Raw genomic sequence first — 19,986 nt, 5'->3', positions numbered from 1 at the left:
TAAAAATTGAAATTTTATACTTGTATTTATTTAATAAAATATGTATTCATATTTTTAAAAATTAATTTTTGGAGGCGTATATACTTAGGAATCGCTTGTATACGTTAAAACGTGTGATGTTGTCACTGTCACCTACTCCTACGAATAGTATGCAGCTATCTCTAAAGCTAACCCTTCCAATTATTTTATTCCCCCTTATCACAATTGTCCATATTTGTATTTTTTTTTTATAAAAAAATACAGAAAATAATTTCTGGGTTATTTTTATTTTTAGATTTTATGAAATGGGTTATTTGTATTTTTGTTTTTTATGAAATGGGTTATTTTTATTTTCTAAAAAAGATTAAAACTTTATTGATATTTTTTCAAGGGACAAAAATGACCATGACCACAGAAAACAGAGCTTCTTCTTCAATTTAATCCTCACAAAAAAAAAAAAAAAAATCCTCTGCAACTAGTGAGAGAAAGTGTAGAGAGAGAAAGTGGGTATGCTTTTGAATGAGGTTTAAGACAGTGTTTAGGTCTACCAACTGGTAGTTAGCTCTTCCTTAAACCCCAAATATTGTAGATTTTTAGAGAGAGAAAGTAGAGAGAGAAAAAAACAGAGGAGGTTACCAACAACTATTAGCAACAACAGCAACAACAACAACTACTACTCTCAAATCCCTTCAAAGTTTACATCTTTTTGGTGCTAAATTTCTTACTCTCACACGTGCCAATGGTGAGAATATGATTGATTGTGAGAGATTATTAAATTAAAGATTAATTTTTTACCAATTCATTTTGTTTATTATTCAAGAAATAGAAGGTTGTACTTAACTCCTTTCTCTCTCTACTTTCTTTTCTCTCTCTATCTTAGCCACTCATTATTTTATTTGGGTAGGAAAAATTCAATCTTTTTTTATTTAATTAATTTTTTGTATTAAATAATTTTATTAATTTTATAATATATAGTTTGTTGGTTGTAGTAAGTATATTATTCTAATTGGGTGTGTCATTGTTTTTTTGATTGAAAAGGGTTTCAAGGGTGGGTTGGTTTATTGTTTGCAAAATCTCTTGGGATCAGTTTGTCTTTAGTGTATAAGGTTTTTATGCTTTTTTGCAATTTTAAGCTTCTTTGTTCCCTTATTAAGGCACAAACTCTTTGGGGTTCTTTAAGGTATACCTCAATTATAATTTCCTAGCTTTTCAGTGTAATTATATATTTTTTCACTTATAAATTTAATGCTTATTTTATTTAACCATGGTTTTGATGATGCACTTTGATTGATTATAGCTCATATTGCTGAATTTCTATTCTGGGTTTGACTTGTTTTAGCTCAGTGATGAAGAACTATCAAGAACACTAATTTCAGCTGATTGTAATTTTTTTACAATTTAGTGTTATGTTTCATTTATTAGTCTATTTTTACATTTTCAGAATAGGGTTTCTGTATTTTATTTTACTAATTAATTTCTGTGTAAGTTTAATTTTTGATTCTATAAGTGATAATTCCTTGAAATTATTAGTGTAATTATGTTGATCATATCTTAGATGATTCTAGAATATGTATGATATTATTCCTTTTGGCAGATTATAATTATTGGGTTACAAAGATTTTGATGATGATGAGTAAAAACATAAAAGGTGAATTGCTTTGTCAGATTGGACTTATTTATTTAGTGATTTTTTATCTTATCACAGGTTGTTGTTACTGGTCCATGAACTTTGATCATATGACATATGAGGATTTCTGCTGATGTTCTACTGTTGGAATTGTGCTTGTGTATTGCAACTTTTTGAGTAAAAGTGATAGAAATCCTACCCAAAAATGGCCACTTATTACCCCAGTTCTAGTGCTCAGCTTGATGTCCTGTCTGCGCCGTATGTCCGGGACCAAAAGTTTGCATCATACTCTGAGTCACCTCTTCTCCATGGGAACATGATGATGTATCTTACATCTTCTTCACCCGGTTCGTTCTCTGAGATTTCGCCTGGTTCTTCAATGAATCCACAAAATGGTGTTGAGATGCCCGCGATGAATGGGAGAAATGAGATGATGTTTATCCCACCTACCGGGGATTCAATGTGTATGCAGCCCATGAGCGGGACACTTAACTCAGGAGGAGGTGAAAACGTCGGTAATTCTATGCCAGGGGAGCTTCAATTGACATCTAGGAGTCAGATAAATATGGTGGATGGTGAGCAGAATTTGCAAGGACTATCTCTTAGCCTTAGCACACAGATGTCAACCGCGGTTTCAACATCTCAGTTTCAGCAATATCAATACTCGAATCCAGGAATCTCCTCTGTCCTAAGCCCTCACCTTCCCTTTTCGGCTGAGAATAATGTTAGGCCAATGGCCTGCAAGGTTGATGAGGCTTCCCCAAACAAGGATATGAGAAATTCTGACTTTTTTCCTTATGAATTGCAAGGAGATGGACATAATAACATTAGGTTTGGGGCGCTGAATAATCCTCAATATTCAATGAACCCGAAAGCAATGAATTGTAATCAATATCAGTATGAGCAGGCTGGAATGGCCAACACACTTGTGAAGTCTAAGTACCTTAAGGCTGCACAGCAGTTGTTGGATGAAGTAGTTAATGTCCGGGAAGCTCTTAAGCGATCTGATTCTGGTAAAGAACAAAACACAAGCAAGGTAGATGAGAGTTCCAAGGAGTCTAAAGGCGGATCACAAGCCGCCTCAGAAGCTAATGAGTCTGGATCCACAGTGGAGCTATCTCCTGCTGAGAGACAAGAATTGCAGAACAAGTTGGATAAGCTTCATTCCATGTTGGATGAGGTATGATGTCATTGCATTGTTTTATTTTACTGTCAATAGATTTTGAATTGTTCATTCTTGTGTGTTCTTGGTTGGTAATATGTCAATGCGTTGTCCTGATTTCTAAATTGCATTTTATGGATTACCACATCTTGTTCCTGATCATAAGTGGTATATCTTGAACAATCCTTGAGAAAATTATGATGTTTTGGAGACATTGACAGAGCTATAGACGAAAGTGTTGGTGATCAGGTGAGGAGGAGGTATCGAATTTGTTGGGAATACTAGCTTGATTGAAAGATTAGAGGTTGCCTTATATTATAATCTGTTGCTTGAGGTTCTTCCATATAGCTGATGCTGATTGATGTGTCTCTTGGTTGTTGAAAGTAATCATGAGGATCAATTTTGATTCTCTTAGCTCCATTATAGCGAAGCTATTAGGTAGAACCATGTAAACAGAGATTTGGAAGTGTCGGTATCTAACTGAAAGCCATTTTGGGAAATGAGATATATGTGGCTTAAGGCTTGATAGGGAACGAAACAGAGGAGTTGATAGCTGTTACACAAGAATAGTAAATAAATATAACCGAGTTCATAAATGCAATTACAGGAGGACATTTAGTAATTTTTTTTTTTTCATAGAAGTAGTGTGTATGCAGTGTAGTGGGGGGATCTACTTTGTGGTGTGCTTTCTTTCGAGTTGGAAGCTGACAAGAAGTAGCCAAATTCTTGAATTTGAGGACACAATAGGGAAATAATTGATTTTCATTTGATCAATGGTTATGTAGTATGAGTTGATAATGAAGTTAAATAGATTGTCACATGCTTTGGAAGCACTGTGAGTCAGTTTCCAACTTCTTACTGTCATAATGTTTTCCTTAGTGAAAAAGTGTCCCTTTGATGCTTGTCAATATAGCTTTCAGCTTTGCATTTAGAACTATTGGATCTCAGGGTTTGGGATTCAGATTCATTTCGCTTGCATTTATATTTGTATAACTTTTGAAGCTGGCATGGTGTACTGTGTAGTAAGTTGTTCGTGATTGTTCTGCTTGTCAAAGACTGATAGGAGCACTTGGAAGGATGGTGCAATGTTATGTAATCCACTTTAGAAATCTTTTTTATGTGTCCTTATAGGTAATTGAATGGTGAATGAGCTGAACCGAGTTATAATATATATCATTTGTGCCTCTGATTGCAGGTAGACAGAAGATACAAACAATATTGTCAACAGATGCAACTCCTGGTGTCATCTTTTGATGTAGTAGCCGGAGTTGGGGCAGCCAAGCCTTACACAGCACTGGCCCTTAAAACAATTTCTCGTCATTTCCGATGCCTGCGTGATGCCATAACTAACCAAATTCAAGCAACCCGAAAAAGCCTTGGAGAGCAAGACAATGGTCTTGGAGTAATTCCTCGTCTTCGCTATGTGGATCAACAACTCAGGCAACAGAGAGCCCTTCAGCAATTTGGTATGATGCGCCATGCATGGAGGCCTCAGAGGGGACTTCCTGAAAGTGCTGTTACTATTCTTCGTGCTTGGCTTTTTGAGCACTTCCTCCATCCGTATGTTCACTGCCTCTTTAGACTTACAAGAGTTCTGCTTATGAAAGGTGAATTCAGGCTCATGTTTTAAATCTATGTTTAACAGATATCCAAAGGATTCAGAGAAGATTATGCTGGCTAGACAGACAGGATTGACCAGAAGTCAGGTAATTTCAATGCGAGAAGCTAATAGAATTATTGTTTTTGTTGTTTTGAAAACATCTCTTTAGAAGGGTTGTACTGCAGAGAAATTGGATTTGAGAATCGATTGTTGCCTCTTTCTCTTCCCCATCCCATCACCAACTCCCCCATCCCCAAATTACCTAATGATGTCTATTCACTCTCAGATGTGTGTATCATTAGTCTGAACTCTGAAGAATATTATGTACAAAGTATAATTTTGGCCAAAATCGAAATCTTCACCTGTCCATACCCATGCTGGAGGCTTGGAGTGTCGAGTATCCACATGGGTACTTCAGGTGATTTGAAGAGTCCATGTAAAATACTTTGTACTTGTCTTATGCTGCTGAAAGAAGATATTTTACATTTTATTTTTGAAAAGCTCCTTGATTTGAATGTGATGAACTTGAATTGGAATGGAGAAAAAGTACTTGTTATATTTCTATCTTTACCTCTTGTAACAGGGCTTATTACTTACTAGTTGATTTTTCTATGTCAAGTATGTTACATTTAAATGTAGGAGTTTAAATGCAAACTTTGATGAAATTTCTTATTACTGCACAACTTAAACTGATATTCTGTTGCTGTTGATCTTGCAATGGAACAGGTTGCAAATTGGTTTATTAATGCACGTGTACGTCTTTGGAAGCCAATGGTTGAGGAAATGTACAAAGAAGAATTCGGAGAAGCAGAATTATTGAATTCAAGATCTTCACCAGAAAACACGCCGAAATTAGCAAGGGAGAAGTCTTGGGGATCTGAAGACAGAAGAGAGGAAATGCAGGAAAGCTCAACATCAATAGTCCACGATGCTCATGATTCGAAGATCAATGTCAACCAAGGTATTGGTGCTAGTAATGACAATCACGGGTTTTACAGTAATAATGGGACTCTTTCCTCTCCTGATCCTAATGGTGGAGGGCATGGGCATCCACATCTCATGGCCAATCCTGCTGCTTACCAAATGTCCGAATTAGGCAACTTTAGTGTAGACAACCAAGTATCCCTAGCCTTAGGCTTGCGACATCGTGAAGGCGATGTCACATTCCGGGGTAACACAAATACAGATGCTACTATGGGAGTCGCCACCTCGGACTATAATCCATACCTTGAGCAAGTAAACCAGCAACACAGGTTTGGTAACCCATCACACATCCTAAATGATTTTGTAGCCTAAAAAAAGAAGTACAAAAAAAAAAAAAAAAACCTTTCTATGCATACTTCTCTACAATCTCTATATGAATAAACTGGGGTTAGACCATATACTAAACCTTAGCAATAGCAATACCTGCATTTTTTTCTTCCTCTCCTGCTGCTCTTACGACGCCGTCTGCGCAATTGTGAAATTCAAGCAGGCCTGCAGAGTGGGAAAAAAGCAAGGAGTTGTGTAAATTTCATTTGAATATATTGTTGTAGATTTTTCCCAGATGTAATATGTAATATAGATACTGGGTTGGAGAAAATAGCATATATTTGTACAAGATAGGGATTATTCATGTAATTTTTGTGTGACATTTTGGTCCAAACAAACAGAAGATTAAAAGTATAAAAAAAATATATAAAAAAAATTAGAGTATATAAATATAGTTACTCTGAATTTTTTTATTCTTGTATAATTAATTGATTAAATACATTGATTAAGAAAATAAATCTTGAAATTTTTAGATACTGCAGCATCTGTAACATAAAATATAGCAGTAATAATGCAGTTAAAGCAGTATCTGCTTAGGGATTCTATTGCACCAGAATTTTACAGCAGCAGCCCAAATTTTCAGAAACTTTCATAGGGGTAAAAAATCTATCAAACAAACATTTTTTTTAACCCAGATTTAACTTTTACCAATACAATGCAAAATTATCATCAGATTTGAGTAAGAATGTTTTTGATTCAGAATTTCAGATATTTATATTTTTTCTGATGAAACATTGTTTAAAATTTTATGCAGAAAGAAAGAACCTACCCTTCTTTAATCAGAGAATTGTGGGACCCTTTTATTTCATGAAAAACCAAAAAAAATAAAAAAGAATTTGGGTGTATTAAGAGAGTGACAACTGGGATGAAGGAATAGGAACAAAAATGGTAATGATTACAAAAACAAGTTCCTAGCAGAGTACCAGACTCCCCTACCATCTTACCTAGAAACAAATCTAGACTCTATGCCATCTTCCCTATTGTAACCAACCAATCTCTTTCTTTCTTCACCTTAAGATTCTTACTCTATTATTATTATTGTATTATTATGATTTCTTAATTTTCTGCTATGATTAGTAAAAAAAAAAAAAAAAATTCTTTTGGGGGTGTTTATCTTTGGATTACTTTAGTAAGTTTTTTGTAATAGCTAAATAGCATATAATAAGCATGTTCTAAAGAGTATTACCGAAAGGCGAAGTAAAAAAAAGATGTTGCTAAAAATAGTCATTTGGTTTATGTAAACACATGTAAAGTTGAGATATTAAACCTTATATAACACTGAATGATGGGTTGTGTTTGTTTCTTTTTTGGTAAATGTTACATCATATTTCATCACTATGTTACATGAAATAATGATGAAGATTTTTATATAAAGGTTACATTGTACTCCGTATGTCATTACTATGTTACATGAAAATTAATTAAGTGAAGTTATTTACTAGATTATGCAATAAGCAAAAAAAAAAAACAAAGACATTTTCTTTACAAATAGATAAATATTTATCATAATGACCCAATATACTATATACAAAAATACACTTAATTACCCAAATCATCATTTATTACCATCTTCATGGATGCATTACTTGCATGTGTTATCAAAAAATTAAAGTAGGATATTCTAAGAGGAGGGTACAGACTCACATAAACAGACAATCTAAAAGGCTAAAAATTCTGAGTGTGTTAAAAGATAGCCTACTTTTCTTTTCTCTTTCCCTGTTTCATAGAATAAATATGGTACTACTACTAGAATTCAATGTAATTGAAATGAAAAACTCCAAAAAACTGGAAAAAAAAAAAATACAATCTTTTTCATGCTTAATTTGGGCTAGAGAGAGAATCACAGAAGGAAAAATAGAGAGAGAAAACAGAGTTTTTGCTTTTGAGTCTCCCAAAGAAATGAAATTGCAGGGGCTGTGAATATACAGCAACAGAAGAAGCAGGATCCCTTGTTTTTTTGTAGTCAGTAAAAAAAAATTCAAAAAAATAAAATATTAAAATTAAAATTAGGGACTTTTTTTTATCTGTCATTGTCAAATTTCTTTATTTTTCCACTTGGTCTAGTTTTTTTAGCTTTGCTTTTTTAGAGAACTTGTACAGGTCTAATTTCTTAGCCTTTTTTTAATAATTTTTTTTTAACTTTTTATATAAAAATAAAAACAAATTACTCCCTTGTATAAAAAGCTTCTTTCTTTGTATGGTTTGTATAGAGTTTATACAAGGAGAGAGAAAAAAGATTGTGTCTTTTGCTGTTATGAACCCTAAAGGTATGTTCTTGCATAACAATTATACTAAATTACCAATTATAATGAAGTTTGATTAAATTTTAGATTTTGTTTTACCATTTTAAAGGTGTTATATAAAAAATTCAGGGTTTTAGTTAAAACTGACAGGAAATTCCTTGTTTTGTGAACAACATTCATTGAAACTTATTAATGCCCTTTGTTTCAGAAATTCATTATCTGATTTTCTGATTGCTATTGAAGTATTTATTGTAAAAATTGATTAGTTGTTGCACTTTTTATATGAGTATTTATTAGTGGGGGTTTAGATTTTGGTACTTGTACTTTTCTTTTTATATTTGCTGCATACTGTATTATTGTTGATGTTTCTTACTTGACTGTTCACTATTCCAACTGTCTGCTGCTTACTATTGCAGGTTTTAGTACAGTTTCTTCTCTGATGATATCTTTAGGGTCTTACCCATTAGATCATCTTTTGTTACAACTTATCATCATTCATCCAACTATTTTTATGTCATTTTCATCCTAATTTTAATTTTTTTTGGATGAAAATCAAACCAAGCTTTTTTTTTAAATCCTTATTTATTACAGTATAATTTATTCCCAAAATTCTCAAAAATCCCAAAAAAAGGAGAATTTTTTATTGAGACCCCACAAAGCAAAAGTGGGCAAAGTTAGATTCCCACTTATGATCAGCTTCTCTTCTTCCTTCCAATTTTTGCTCTTCAGATTTGGTTCTTTCCTTGTAGAATCTTTCATGAAGCTGACATTTTGATGTTTTTAGCAATTCTCTTGTATGAAAGCTTTATATCACTTTAAAAAAATTTGCTAAAAAAACCCACTTTTTTTTTAGGGGAGTTAAAAATATGGTTTCACAAGAAACACAAACAAACCCTACTTCATCAAGTAGTTTACACCACTTTTTAATCTCAAACCCAATTTCTTCTCAACCCCTTTTTGATAAATATGAGAACCCACATTTTGATGATTCTTATAATTCTGATATTATAAGGGTCAATTCAAGTAACCCATTTTCAGATCATCAATCTCTTGGTAATACCCATTTTCCAACGATTCAGTCTCTTGAAGAAAGAATGTCAAGATCAATTAACCTTGTTCATGATCATTCATCAGTAGTAGTACACCCTGATGATCATTCTGATATGGGTCATACTAGGCATCTCATGGACCTTCTTGGAGCTCCAAATGAGGCCACCCACGGCTCGAATAGGCTTTCACTTTCGCTCGGTTCTCAAGTACTTCATAGTCCTCAATACAGGCAAAGAACCTTTACTTCAGAGCTTATGCAACAGGCTTACAGTAACTTAGTTAGTTCTTCTGGTGATCAAGAAAATTGTAACCCAGGGGACTATTCTTTCATGGGAAATTCCTCTTTTACTGCATTTTCTGTCAGTAATTCGATGTATCTGAAGCCTGCACAATCAATGCTCGAAGAGGTAATCGATCTCGGGAGCAAAGACATTGAATTAAACGATGTTAAGAGGTTGTTTATGTGTAGCAGAGGACTCTGTTCTGAATTGAGAGCTGAATTGATGAGTAATGGGTTTTTATCAGCTGATAAACATGACCTTCAGATCAAATTTTCCAAGCTGATTACTTTACTAGAACAGGTTGGTCATTCTGACAATTTCTGAAGTACATTACAGTATGTTATAATGCTGTAATTTACTGAATTTTGCCAAATATATGTGTTACAGACATAACAATATGCTGAAATGCTGAATTTTGATTGATTTTGGTCTAGGTTGAAGGGAGATATGATGAGTATTTTCAAAGAATGGAAGATTTAATTTCATCATTTGAGATGATTGCAGGAGACGGCGCTGCGAAATGTTACACTGCATTAGCCTTTCAGGCAATGTCAAGGCATTTTTGTAGCCTAAGAGATGCCATAGTAACTCAAATTAAGGTTACTAGGAAAAAAATTTCACCTGATTTACCTAAGATTGGAAGTGGGTTGTCCCATTTGAGTTTATTAGACCGAGATGGTCGGAATAGCAATAGCAGGATGTCACTCCAACAGATTGGGCTAATACAAGGAGCTCATCGACAAGCATGGCGGCCTATTCGAGGCCTCCCTGAGACCTCGGTGGCCATTTTACGTGCTTGGCTTTTCGAGCATTTCCTTCATCCGTAAGTCCATTAGAAGACTAATTTGTCTTTCATGTGATATGTAACATGTATTGTTAGATTTCGGGAAAACTCTTCAAATTGTATCATGTATGATGATGTTACTTAGGAAACTGTTTGTTTCTGCAGATACCCAAATGACTCAGAGAAGTTAACCTTAGCATCACAAACTGGCCTTACAAAGAATCAAGTAAAAAGAATCGATTTTCGATTTGCCAAATTCGAGTATGTAACTAATACTTTCATGAGTTATGCTGATGGGTTTATGTTGTTTTCTGTAGGTTTCGAATTGGTTTATTAATGCAAGGGTTAGATTGTGGAAGCCAATGATTGAAGAAATGTACAAAGAAGAATTTGGGGACTCTTCAGTAGATTCTTCAGGGGAAGGTCAGACTGATAAAACAGAAGATCAATGAATTGATGATGATTTGTTATTATTGAACTTGAAATTGGTTAGTTTTATGCAAAGTAAAACCACTTTTTTTTGTAAATGTATGAAGTAGTACATTATTAGATGCATTAGTTTGATGCATTAGTTTAGCTGAATTTTAGAGCATATTGATCATCTTTATGTGATTCGATCGATTTTTGTACTAATCTTCTAGTTTTGTAGTTAATCTTAGAGTAAATGAAGCTTTGCAGTCCTTAAATCATTTCTTTTTACCAATTTATGTAATGTAAAAAAAAATGCTCTTCTTTGAAAGAATATCTAGATATCGACCCTGGAGTAGGGGCGGATCTATGTTGAGTAGTACGGGTTTAAGTGAACCCGACCACTTGATAGTAAAATGGTTTGGATAATGGTTAACCGTTAATTGCACGCCCAAGTCAAAAGGGTTAGATGATTGATGAATTTTTAAAGCAAGTAGGGTCGGTACGGGTCCTAAAAATAGGAAGACTATGGGCATGTGAGCTGTGGAAATGGGTCTACATATTGCACTTGACCTACGGCTGCAGGCACCAACAAGATTTGGGGTGATATAGATAGATAATATATGGACATCCTACGAATTGATGCTTCAAATAATTGTGGAAGTTGGTCCTCGTCAATTATTACGTCAAAATTCAAAAAGACTCTTCAACTTGTATGATTATAGCACCAAAGTTTGCTACTCCTTCCGTCCAATTAAAATTCGCTTATTTCTTCTTTGGGTGTTGTGTCGAGTATGTCTCGTACCGTAATATCAAATAACCACACTTTAGTCTCTCGTACACTCTAAAAAATTATTTTCAGCCAACCATAACTTGGGGAATTGAGGGTGTGGAGTATAAAGACCCGTGCAACTGCAAATCCATGGCCTTTTAGTTCATACCAAGTGTTGGAGACTCCACAATTTGGGCCGCTCTTTATTGTTGGGGATTTTCTAGTAAACAAGGGTCACAAAGAATGGAAATGAAATTATTGGAAAAACCTTCGAGGCATGAACGAGATCACTTTCCCAAAAGTATAATTTCGACCCTATACTACAACCGGGTATCACGGAAATTACTCAGGAGATACAACGAAGAACAATTACTATCACTTGTAGGATGATAGCAATTCAATGTATAAAAGTGTTTGTGATTTTGTGAAAATGAACAACTGATAACAACTCTCTATGCCAAATTGATAAGATAGAAATTATATTTCATCTCTCAACCTTCATTCATCATATGAGGAGTTTCTCATATATATAAGATAGTAGCTTAGTATGTCATTGCATTTTCAAACGTAATAAACGTAACAATGCATTAAGCCATACATTAAACAATGCTTTAAGTTAAGCATTGAATAATGTATTAAGACATACAAAATCAACGCATCAAACACCAAATGTTAAAAGATGCATTAAACAATGCATTAAGACATGCATTAAGTAATAACAATGCATTAACCGGCAAAATGTTATCAAGAGATATGAAACTAAAGCAATGCATTAAAACATGTCTTAAACAATGTATTAAGACATGTATTAAACAATGCATAATTAGTCATCAATTGATACACAATTTATAATGCATCAAGAAACTACCATACTAATGCAAGAGAAACCGAAACTGAAATCTTTTCTCTTGATTAGTTGTATACTACTACCTTAATCATATGTGTCTAAGTCATGACACCTTAACCAAATGACTTAAACTTAACATAACATGAATAATAATCAACTAAATACTCTAAATTCTCCAACATTTATTATAACTCCCTTTATCCCTTATTGTTTGTATCATTTGACCCAAAAAGCTTTTACAAAAAGTGGACTCATGGTACAAACAAAAGGGGATTGAAGGAGTAGATTCGAAGATCAATGAGATGATGTTTTGTTTTATTGGGCTTGAAATGGCTATGCATGGACGCATGGTTTATGTAGAAGCATAAGCTAGTAAGCTACAGCCAATGTCTAGTGTTTTCTATGCATTAGGTTTGCTATAATTTGACAATGTATCCATTATCTTCTTCATGAAGGACATGTTGGCAATTTGGCATGAGATAGTTCTGCGATTATGTGAAGATTGTATAAGATTAATTGTAGTAGAAACAAGTTACTAAACATTCATATTGTGTAGAATTATCAACTTTAAAAGATAAAAATTAAGTTAAACTACAGAGAGTCGCAAACATTCACTTTTCAAATAAATTCAACTATTTTGGACCTAAAAGTTAAAATCCAAGTCATATTTTGCTTATCTTGATATTTTGATAGGTTGATGAGTTTCACTTTGCATTTTATGCTACTTCATCCCAATTTCCTTATGGAACACTCAAACTCATTAATAATCATCTCATAGTATACATACCCTCAGTCTCTAATTATTTGCCTTGTAATTTTATTGTATTTGAGTACTTGTAAATTTCAATTAAGTGAAATTTATGAGAAAGAAAAGAGGTGGAATTTGGGATAGTAAAGTTTGCGTTGTTTGTCAACATTTATAATATGGACAATCTTTTAAGGATGACCTATATAAAATGAAAGAACATATAAGTAATATTAGAAATACGCAAGTATAATGCATCCATATTTATTTTGTTCCTTAGAAATTGGGGTAAAATAGGGAATTAGCGAATAAGATTAACACAAGTACCAAGTGTTTAAGTAATCATTTGCAAATTTTGTTCATACCAATTACCAAGAGTCCAAGACCAGACTCACCCAAAAAGGAATATCATATTTAAAACACACAAAAAAAAATACGAAGTATTCATTATCCATTGCGAAATACAAGTATCAGTAAGAGATGAGTTCAAGCAGCTTCTGTTGGATAATTAGCACAAAAACTTCATCTTCTTTTCAAAATTCTCAATCCCATAATTTATGCCCACTTCAATTTCAATCCTTCCCATTTCGAAAATCTACTTCAAACTCAAGAAATTGCTTAGAATCCCATCAACATAAGAACCCCAAGAATTTAATTTGTGTGAATTCCCTCCAAATTAATCATGGTGTGGATCAGATTCTCTCCCCTGTTACCCCAGATGAACAAGAAAGTGGAGAAATTGAGGAGATAATTGGCGATTTTGAGGATGATTTTGAAGACCCAGTTCCATTTTCTATTAATGGAGAGAGTAAGAGGGAACAAGAAGAGGTAGAGGAGGAAGAACGTCGCTTTAAGCTCAGAAATGGAAAGGAGGTCATTCCCTTTTCTTATTCTGTTGTTTAATTTAATTTTGATTTGATGTTAAATTGAATGTTTTAGTTATGAACTTGATGAGATATCCTTTTCTCTTTTGTTCTTTACATGTTTATACTAGTATTTTGAATTGCTGTTTGAAATTAGGGATGTAGAGAGCTTATGTTTGGAGTGTAACATGTGAATAAGGTTGTGGGGTGAAACCTGAGCCCTTTTATCGAATCCCGTTTACATTATTGTCCTTTGTTACATAATGGCCGTGAAGTATTGAACCACAGCTAATGTAAGAATTCTGATTGTTGATTTGATCAATTGTATGTAAGTACTAATGGTATGCAACACTGCATCAAGGGTACCATCTGTATGTAGAATTTCTATGGTGTATGTATGGCAGAGAACTTTAGAAGATTGTTTAAGGTTTGTTTGAAGAGAGGGGGGGGGTGTTATTATTAGTTTAATGATCAAATTTAGGAAAACCATCCCTAGTAGAACCTCTTAACAGATTATCTAAATGAAATTTTGTCTACCGTTTACCTCATTGTAGATACTAGATATAGTCTCATAAGAGAAATCGTAGTGATGATGTATTATGATATATATGCATAAATGGCATTCTGTTGTAGTTGAGCACTTGAGCATAGGATCACTGTTTCTAATGCTTAGGTTATTCTGGTTGGTATGTTAACCATGCAGAAAAGAATACGCAACTCGTTGCTAAGCATTTTAAAGTTTGTGTTATACTGCTATTGATTGACTGTTGTCTTATTTATGCACCCTCTGCCTTTGCTTGAGGCTCTTGGGAGAATAAGTTAAGTGGCCTAATATTACAATGTCAGGTTCTTGCTGAAAAAGCTTATCTTGTGGGTGTGGAGCAAAAAGGTGTTAAAGTGGATTCTTTTGGAATAGAAGAATCTCTGAAAGAATTGGCTCAGCTAGCTGACACAGCAGGTCTTCAGGTTGTTGGCTCTACTTATCAAAAGTGAGTATATCGTGGGTTTGTCGATTGTATAATGTGGCTATGGCCTAGTTTGGGCACTGCAATTTCTTAGGACAGAATAATTAGTTCATTTGGAGATTTATATTGTCTGTGTATACCCTATACCTTCCAGTCGACTGGTTTTGTACCTCTGTGTGTCTGTCAAAGTTGGGGCAGGGTTGGAGGATTGTATAGGGAGTATTGCATCAAATGACAATATAACCATCTGAATTCAAGTTCAAGCATTGTGGTGAGTTTATTTTGTAGCCGTTGTAACTCCTTGTAAGTGAAAGCACATCTATTCTGAGCCATAATTAGATTAATAATCCCACTGTGAAATGACTTATGAGTTGTCATGTGGTCATCTTTTATTTTGTTCACATACATCTTCTATCAAATCCATATATCCTTTGCTGTTATTTTGTGAGAACTGCTGGCCTACAGGTTAAATAACATCAATACCTGCTGTATGATCTAGGCTTGCTGCTCCAAATCCAAGAACATATATTGGCTCAGGCAAGGTTTCTGAGATCAAGAATGCAATTCATGCATTTGATGTTGAAACAGTGATATTTGATGATGAGCTTTCACCAGGGTAAGAATGAAACACTTTTTTTATTTGAGGAACTGACAGTTGGTGTACGTGTGTCGTCTAGCTATCGACATCTACTCATAATCTCATATATGTTTATAGTTGATTGTGAGATACATCATATGCATATGAACTTGTAAACTTTCTATTGAAGGTCTCTGAGGGACGTGAGGGTACTTTTAAATGGTAATAACTAGCAGAAGCATTCTGTCAGAATACTCTTACCTCATTATTGAATCGATCTCCTAATCTCTGTATACAAGGTTGGATTACTAAGCTATAATGGATGGAAGATTTTTAACTTATCTTTACCAATTATCGAGGTTTTTTGAGAGTTGGATTCTTATTGACTAAATTGCTTTCTATTAAGAAAAATGTGTAATTGTAATGTCATAATGGGCATAAACGTTGCTGGTATTGTAGTCTTTGTAGTTACGGAGTTATCTGGTCAGTTGGTCCTGAATGTGAACCTATTGCAGGCAATTGCGTAATTTGGAGAAAGTATTTGGAAAAGATGTTAGAGTCTGTGATAGGACTGCACTTATTCTGGATATTTTCAACCAGAGAGCAGCGACTCATGAAGCTGCTTTACAGGTATATATTTTAATACGCTTAAGTATGAAAAGAAATTATATGGGCATCTGTGCTGATTAGGAAAACTTCAATGCTTCACTCTAAGGTTGCACTGGCTCAAATGGAATATCAATTACCACGGCTGACAAGAATGTGGAGTCATTTAGAGCGTCAAGCAGGAGGGAGGGTGAAAGGTATGGGTGAGAAACAAATTGAAGTGGACAAGCGTATTCTACGAGACCAAGTAAGTGGGATTTTAACAATCACTTCCGAAGTGTTTATATTTTAGTGGTTGTGTGATCAGAACTTCTAATCTGGCCTTTTGAGTGACTTTTGCTCTTTTTGCTTCAAGTAATTAATTTGTAATTCATTTAGTGTATATTATAACTGAAAAGATGGCAATCAATTTTGTGTAATCTGGTGTAAATGTTCAACCTGAATGTTCAAGACTTAAAAGGTACATATATTCCCATGACCACCTAGAACAACCAATTACATTCTCCACGGTACCTCCTTTAGTTTGTTTCCATATTTAGTAAATTACATGATTATACAAGTATTAGTGTATTACTCTTTCTTTGATCTAGCTTTGGATCAGTGGACAAAAATACCGTTGATGATTATAACAAGAAAAAGCTTAAAAAATTGTCAATGCTTCTTTTTTTTTATTATTTTTTTCACTTCCATCATCTGTTTTGTCTGGATGCTGACCATGTACTTTTTTCTTGTCTTTCTGGTGATCATTTCCTGGTAGATTGGTGTTCTGAAAAAAGAGCTGGAATCTGTTAGGCGTCATCGAAAGCTGTATCGCAATCGTCGTGTTTCAGTGCCTATTCCAGTTGTATCTTTAGTAAGTTGATGCTTACCTTGAAACAATTGTATTAGCATTTAATTCTGAATATCTCTGTTCAGCGATAATGATGAAACTTACATTTATTGAAAAACTAAGGTAGGATATACAAATGCTGGAAAGAGTACGTTGTTAAATCAATTGACTGGTGCAAACGTGCTTGCTGAGGATCGATTGTTTGCTACACTTGATCCAACAACCAGAAGGGTGCAGGTGAGTGTGTTGACCATTTATTTTCCTCTTTCATCTGAGCAAAAACTGTCAATTAGAAGTTGGCACGTGTACTAATTATCTAAATTCAGCATATTGTAGTTTGGTTAGTTAACTTCATGCAATGAACATCAAGTCATTTTTTCAGACTTTCAATTGTTTGAAGATGGAAAACTCTAGCTAAATAGAGTTTTCTTGAGATGGTTATTTCAGAAAAGTGCATTGTTTATACTTTAGAGCTTATCGTTGTTTTAAGTGAATGAAAGTGAAATCTTATCTTATATTATATTAACTTTCTGTAATTTAAATTCCTTTTTCTTGTTTTTAGATGAAGAATGGGAAGGAATTTCTCTTAACTGATACTGTCGGATTCATTCAAAAGCTACCAACTACCCTGGTAAATCCTCTTCCAGCAGTTTGATGTATGTTTTGAACTTTGGTTGGTTTGATTAAATTCTGTAAGCTGTTTGTTGCAGGTTGCTGCATTCAGAGCCACATTGGAGGAAATATCTGAATCATCACTTTTAGTGCATGTGGTGGACATTAGGTATCAATTGATACTCAGGTTTAGATTTAATTCGTCTTTCCCACATCATCTCATTCGGATGCTTCTGATTTCAGTCACCCTTTGGCCGAGCAACAAATTGATGCCGTGGATAAAGTTCTGTCAGAATTGGATGTGTCGCTAATTCCGATATTAATTATTTGGAACAAGGTATTTATTGAGATAAGCACTTTAAAATCCGAAAATTTTCTGCAATTTTTTCTTCTCAAGTCCATGTATCCTTTGGAGAGATGCAGCGATCTAAATTATTGTACTAGAACATTCTTAATGAAAGGCCGTAAGTAGCCTACTTGCCTCTTAATATATTCATATGTACCAATACAGTTTGAACTTTCCATTTCATGATTACTAGCTTGAAGTTGCATTTCTGAGAAGGTGAATGTTATCTTAAGCTGTATCTGCAGTATAACTTTATTTACTGCTTATGTCAGGTTGATAAGGTGAGTGATCCAGAGAAAATTAAGGCAGAAGCAAAGAGACGAGGGAATGTTGTCTGTTTATCTGCTTTGAATGGTGATGGACTTGATGAATTTTGCAATGCCATTCAGGAAAAGCTGAAGGTAACTTCTATATCTATACTGTGTAATGCCAATGCAAGCTATCATACCTTCTAACCCTAATTCCAAAATATATGTACCAAGTTCTATTCACAACTTCAATGCTTTGCTTTAACCAGATCGTGTTTCTGTGACAGGATTCTATGGTGTGGGTTGAAGCACTGGTTCCTTTTGACAAAGGAGAACTTCTCAGTAGCATACATCAAATTGGAATGGTAGAAAGAACTGTGAGTTAATCTCTCCTTGGGTCTATTTTTTTTTTCCCCGTGCATTTCAGATAGAAAATTCCTAAATTTGTTAAAGATTTACATCACAACTTACCTAAATAATCTGTATTAACTGTTGGTTGCTGTAAACTTGGCATTTTGAAAGAACGCTATGAATTGGACTAGATATTCCTTGTTACACATATTGTCCTGCAATCTTGAGCAGAGTTGTTGAAATTGACACGTTCGTTAAACATGAGTTGAATCACCCTGACCTATTCTAACCTGTAACCCATAATCACATTGTCTATGCTTTGATCTGAATCTAAAATTAACCCAACCCAAACCATCCCGAAAAATAAACTGTAAATTTCAAAATAAGCTATGACCATAGTCCTGATTCTTGAACCAACCCAAGTTTGAACCAAAGATGCATTGCTTGAATGTTTGTCCAACCAATTCTGATCCAAATGACTTGTTTGCCACCCATGCTTGAATGTTTGGTTCTTTATGAACTGCTTAATCATCCATTTAAAACTTTTTGCCTGGGAAGTTAACACTTATGCAGCTCAACAACTGTGTCCCCTGTCGATGTATGTGTATCACTGAATCATTTCCTTTTCTTATTTTACCAACTGTTAACATCAGATTCAAAGTGAACAGATGCTGTTTGAGTCTCAATCTCTTATACATGTTCTCTACTTTCAGGATTATACGGAGAATGGGACGTTGGTCAAAGCATATGTACCACTTCGCTTAGCAAGGCTCCTTACACCGATGAGACAATTGGTTGCATCACTGTAGATTCAGCAAATACACGGCCTGCCAGATTGTACACAATAAATCCAGGAGTATATTGTTAACAGAAGCTGTGAGTACTGTGATGCTATATTTTGACACTTTAGATCAAGAGCTTGTGTATCTTACTCTGTACATAGTTCATCTGTAGTGTACATAATAACCATATGCAATCACGCTTCTAATCAATACTAAGCCAACTATTAGTAACTAATCTCTCTCGAAACTGTCCCTCGCTCGTGCATAAATCTCTTTCACATTTTGAAAGTTTAACATCATTATTGCTGAATCATATCCTTTTAACCAACTTCGGTCCCCCCTTAGACTTTGTTGCTCTATTATTGTTGGTATTATTAAGTTGTTCTTGTATGTTTTGCTGCATGATATCACTTGGTAACTCTGAAGAATCAAGATTGTTGTTGAATAAGTCAACGCGTAAACACTGAAAGTTTACTTGTGCAGCAAATTTCAACGATCAGTTACTTGTGAAAGCTTTTGTGGGATTATGCTATTCTATCTAGATAATCTAGGCATGTGAGATGACATACATGGGGTTGAAAACTTGAAAGTTGTTAACACTTGACCGAGAAGTGATACATTGTACATGCATAAATTGTCCGCGAGGACACAAAAGTAAATTTGTAGTTCGTATGATTTAACTGAATATTTAACTGAATTTCTAGCATATACAACATATTATTTTTGGCCCTGCTAAATATTTTTTTAGATCCGTCACGACTTCATTGGTCCATATCGTGCCTCATGGTGATGTATACAATGTCTTATACTTGACCTTTCCCAACTAGTTGTTTTGTTCCCTTGATTAAAGGCTATGCACACAAGCGTTATATGCTTACCTTAATAATGCTTTGTACTATTCTTGTTTCGTGTAAAGTTGCTGCTTTATCATGCACGTATCAATTGTAATCGAGTTTCCAACTCTTATATGAATTTAGCCAAAAGCCTAAAAACCAAAT

General features: G+C 34.3%; 3 protein-coding genes across 6 annotated transcripts; all 3 read left to right on the top strand.

Annotated features, from left to right (window-relative positions):
• Positions 1–347: 347 nt before the first annotated feature.
• On the top strand, positions 348–6,001 carry LOC145615372 (BEL1-like homeodomain protein 7). Of its 4 annotated transcripts, none has more exons than XM_081670449.1 (5): positions 348–808; positions 1,685–2,786; positions 3,964–4,328; positions 4,414–4,474; positions 5,095–6,001. In XM_081670449.1, exons 2-5 carry the CDS (start codon positions 1,812–1,814, stop codon positions 5,662–5,664), a joined length of 1,971 nt encoding a protein of 656 aa, XP_081526575.1. In that variant the 5' UTR covers positions 348–808; positions 1,685–1,811; the 3' UTR covers positions 5,665–6,001. The 4 variants fall into 4 exon arrangements, with proteins under 4 accessions (XP_081526575.1, XP_081526572.1, XP_081526574.1 ...); XM_081670446.1 differs by having other exon boundaries at positions 349–721; XM_081670448.1 differs by having other exon boundaries at positions 764–879.
• Positions 6,002–7,815: 1,814 nt separating this feature from the next.
• LOC145614681 (BEL1-like homeodomain protein 11) lies at positions 7,816–10,691 on the top strand. The gene is made up of 5 exons (XM_081669750.1): positions 7,816–7,946; positions 8,339–9,553; positions 9,688–10,076; positions 10,203–10,263; positions 10,355–10,691. Exons 2-5 carry the CDS (start codon positions 8,789–8,791, stop codon positions 10,487–10,489), a joined length of 1,350 nt encoding a protein of 449 aa, XP_081525876.1. The 5' UTR covers positions 7,816–7,946; positions 8,339–8,788; the 3' UTR covers positions 10,490–10,691.
• A 2,500-nt stretch (positions 10,692–13,191) lies between these two features.
• On the top strand, positions 13,192–19,223 carry LOC145613493 (uncharacterized). The gene is made up of 13 exons (XM_081668609.1): positions 13,192–13,682; positions 14,519–14,661; positions 15,137–15,253; positions 15,730–15,844; positions 15,930–16,067; positions 16,578–16,673; positions 16,773–16,886; positions 17,212–17,280; positions 17,360–17,430; positions 17,505–17,598; positions 17,880–18,008; positions 18,143–18,232; positions 18,920–19,223. The coding sequence occupies exons 1-13, from the start codon at positions 13,290–13,292 to the stop codon at positions 19,013–19,015; spliced, it is 1,665 nt and encodes a 554-aa protein (XP_081524735.1). The 5' UTR covers positions 13,192–13,289; the 3' UTR covers positions 19,016–19,223.
• The last annotated feature ends 763 nt before the right edge of the window (positions 19,224–19,986 follow it).

The sequence above is a fragment of the Chenopodium album genome, chromosome 25 (genome assembly GCF_948465745.1).
Source record: "Chenopodium album chromosome 25, dcCheAlbu1.1, whole genome shotgun sequence".
Classification (NCBI taxonomy): Eukaryota; Viridiplantae; Streptophyta; class Magnoliopsida; order Caryophyllales; family Amaranthaceae; genus Chenopodium; species Chenopodium album.
The sequence above is the reverse complement of the archived record's forward strand: the minus strand, read 5'-3'. Positions and strand labels throughout refer to the sequence as shown.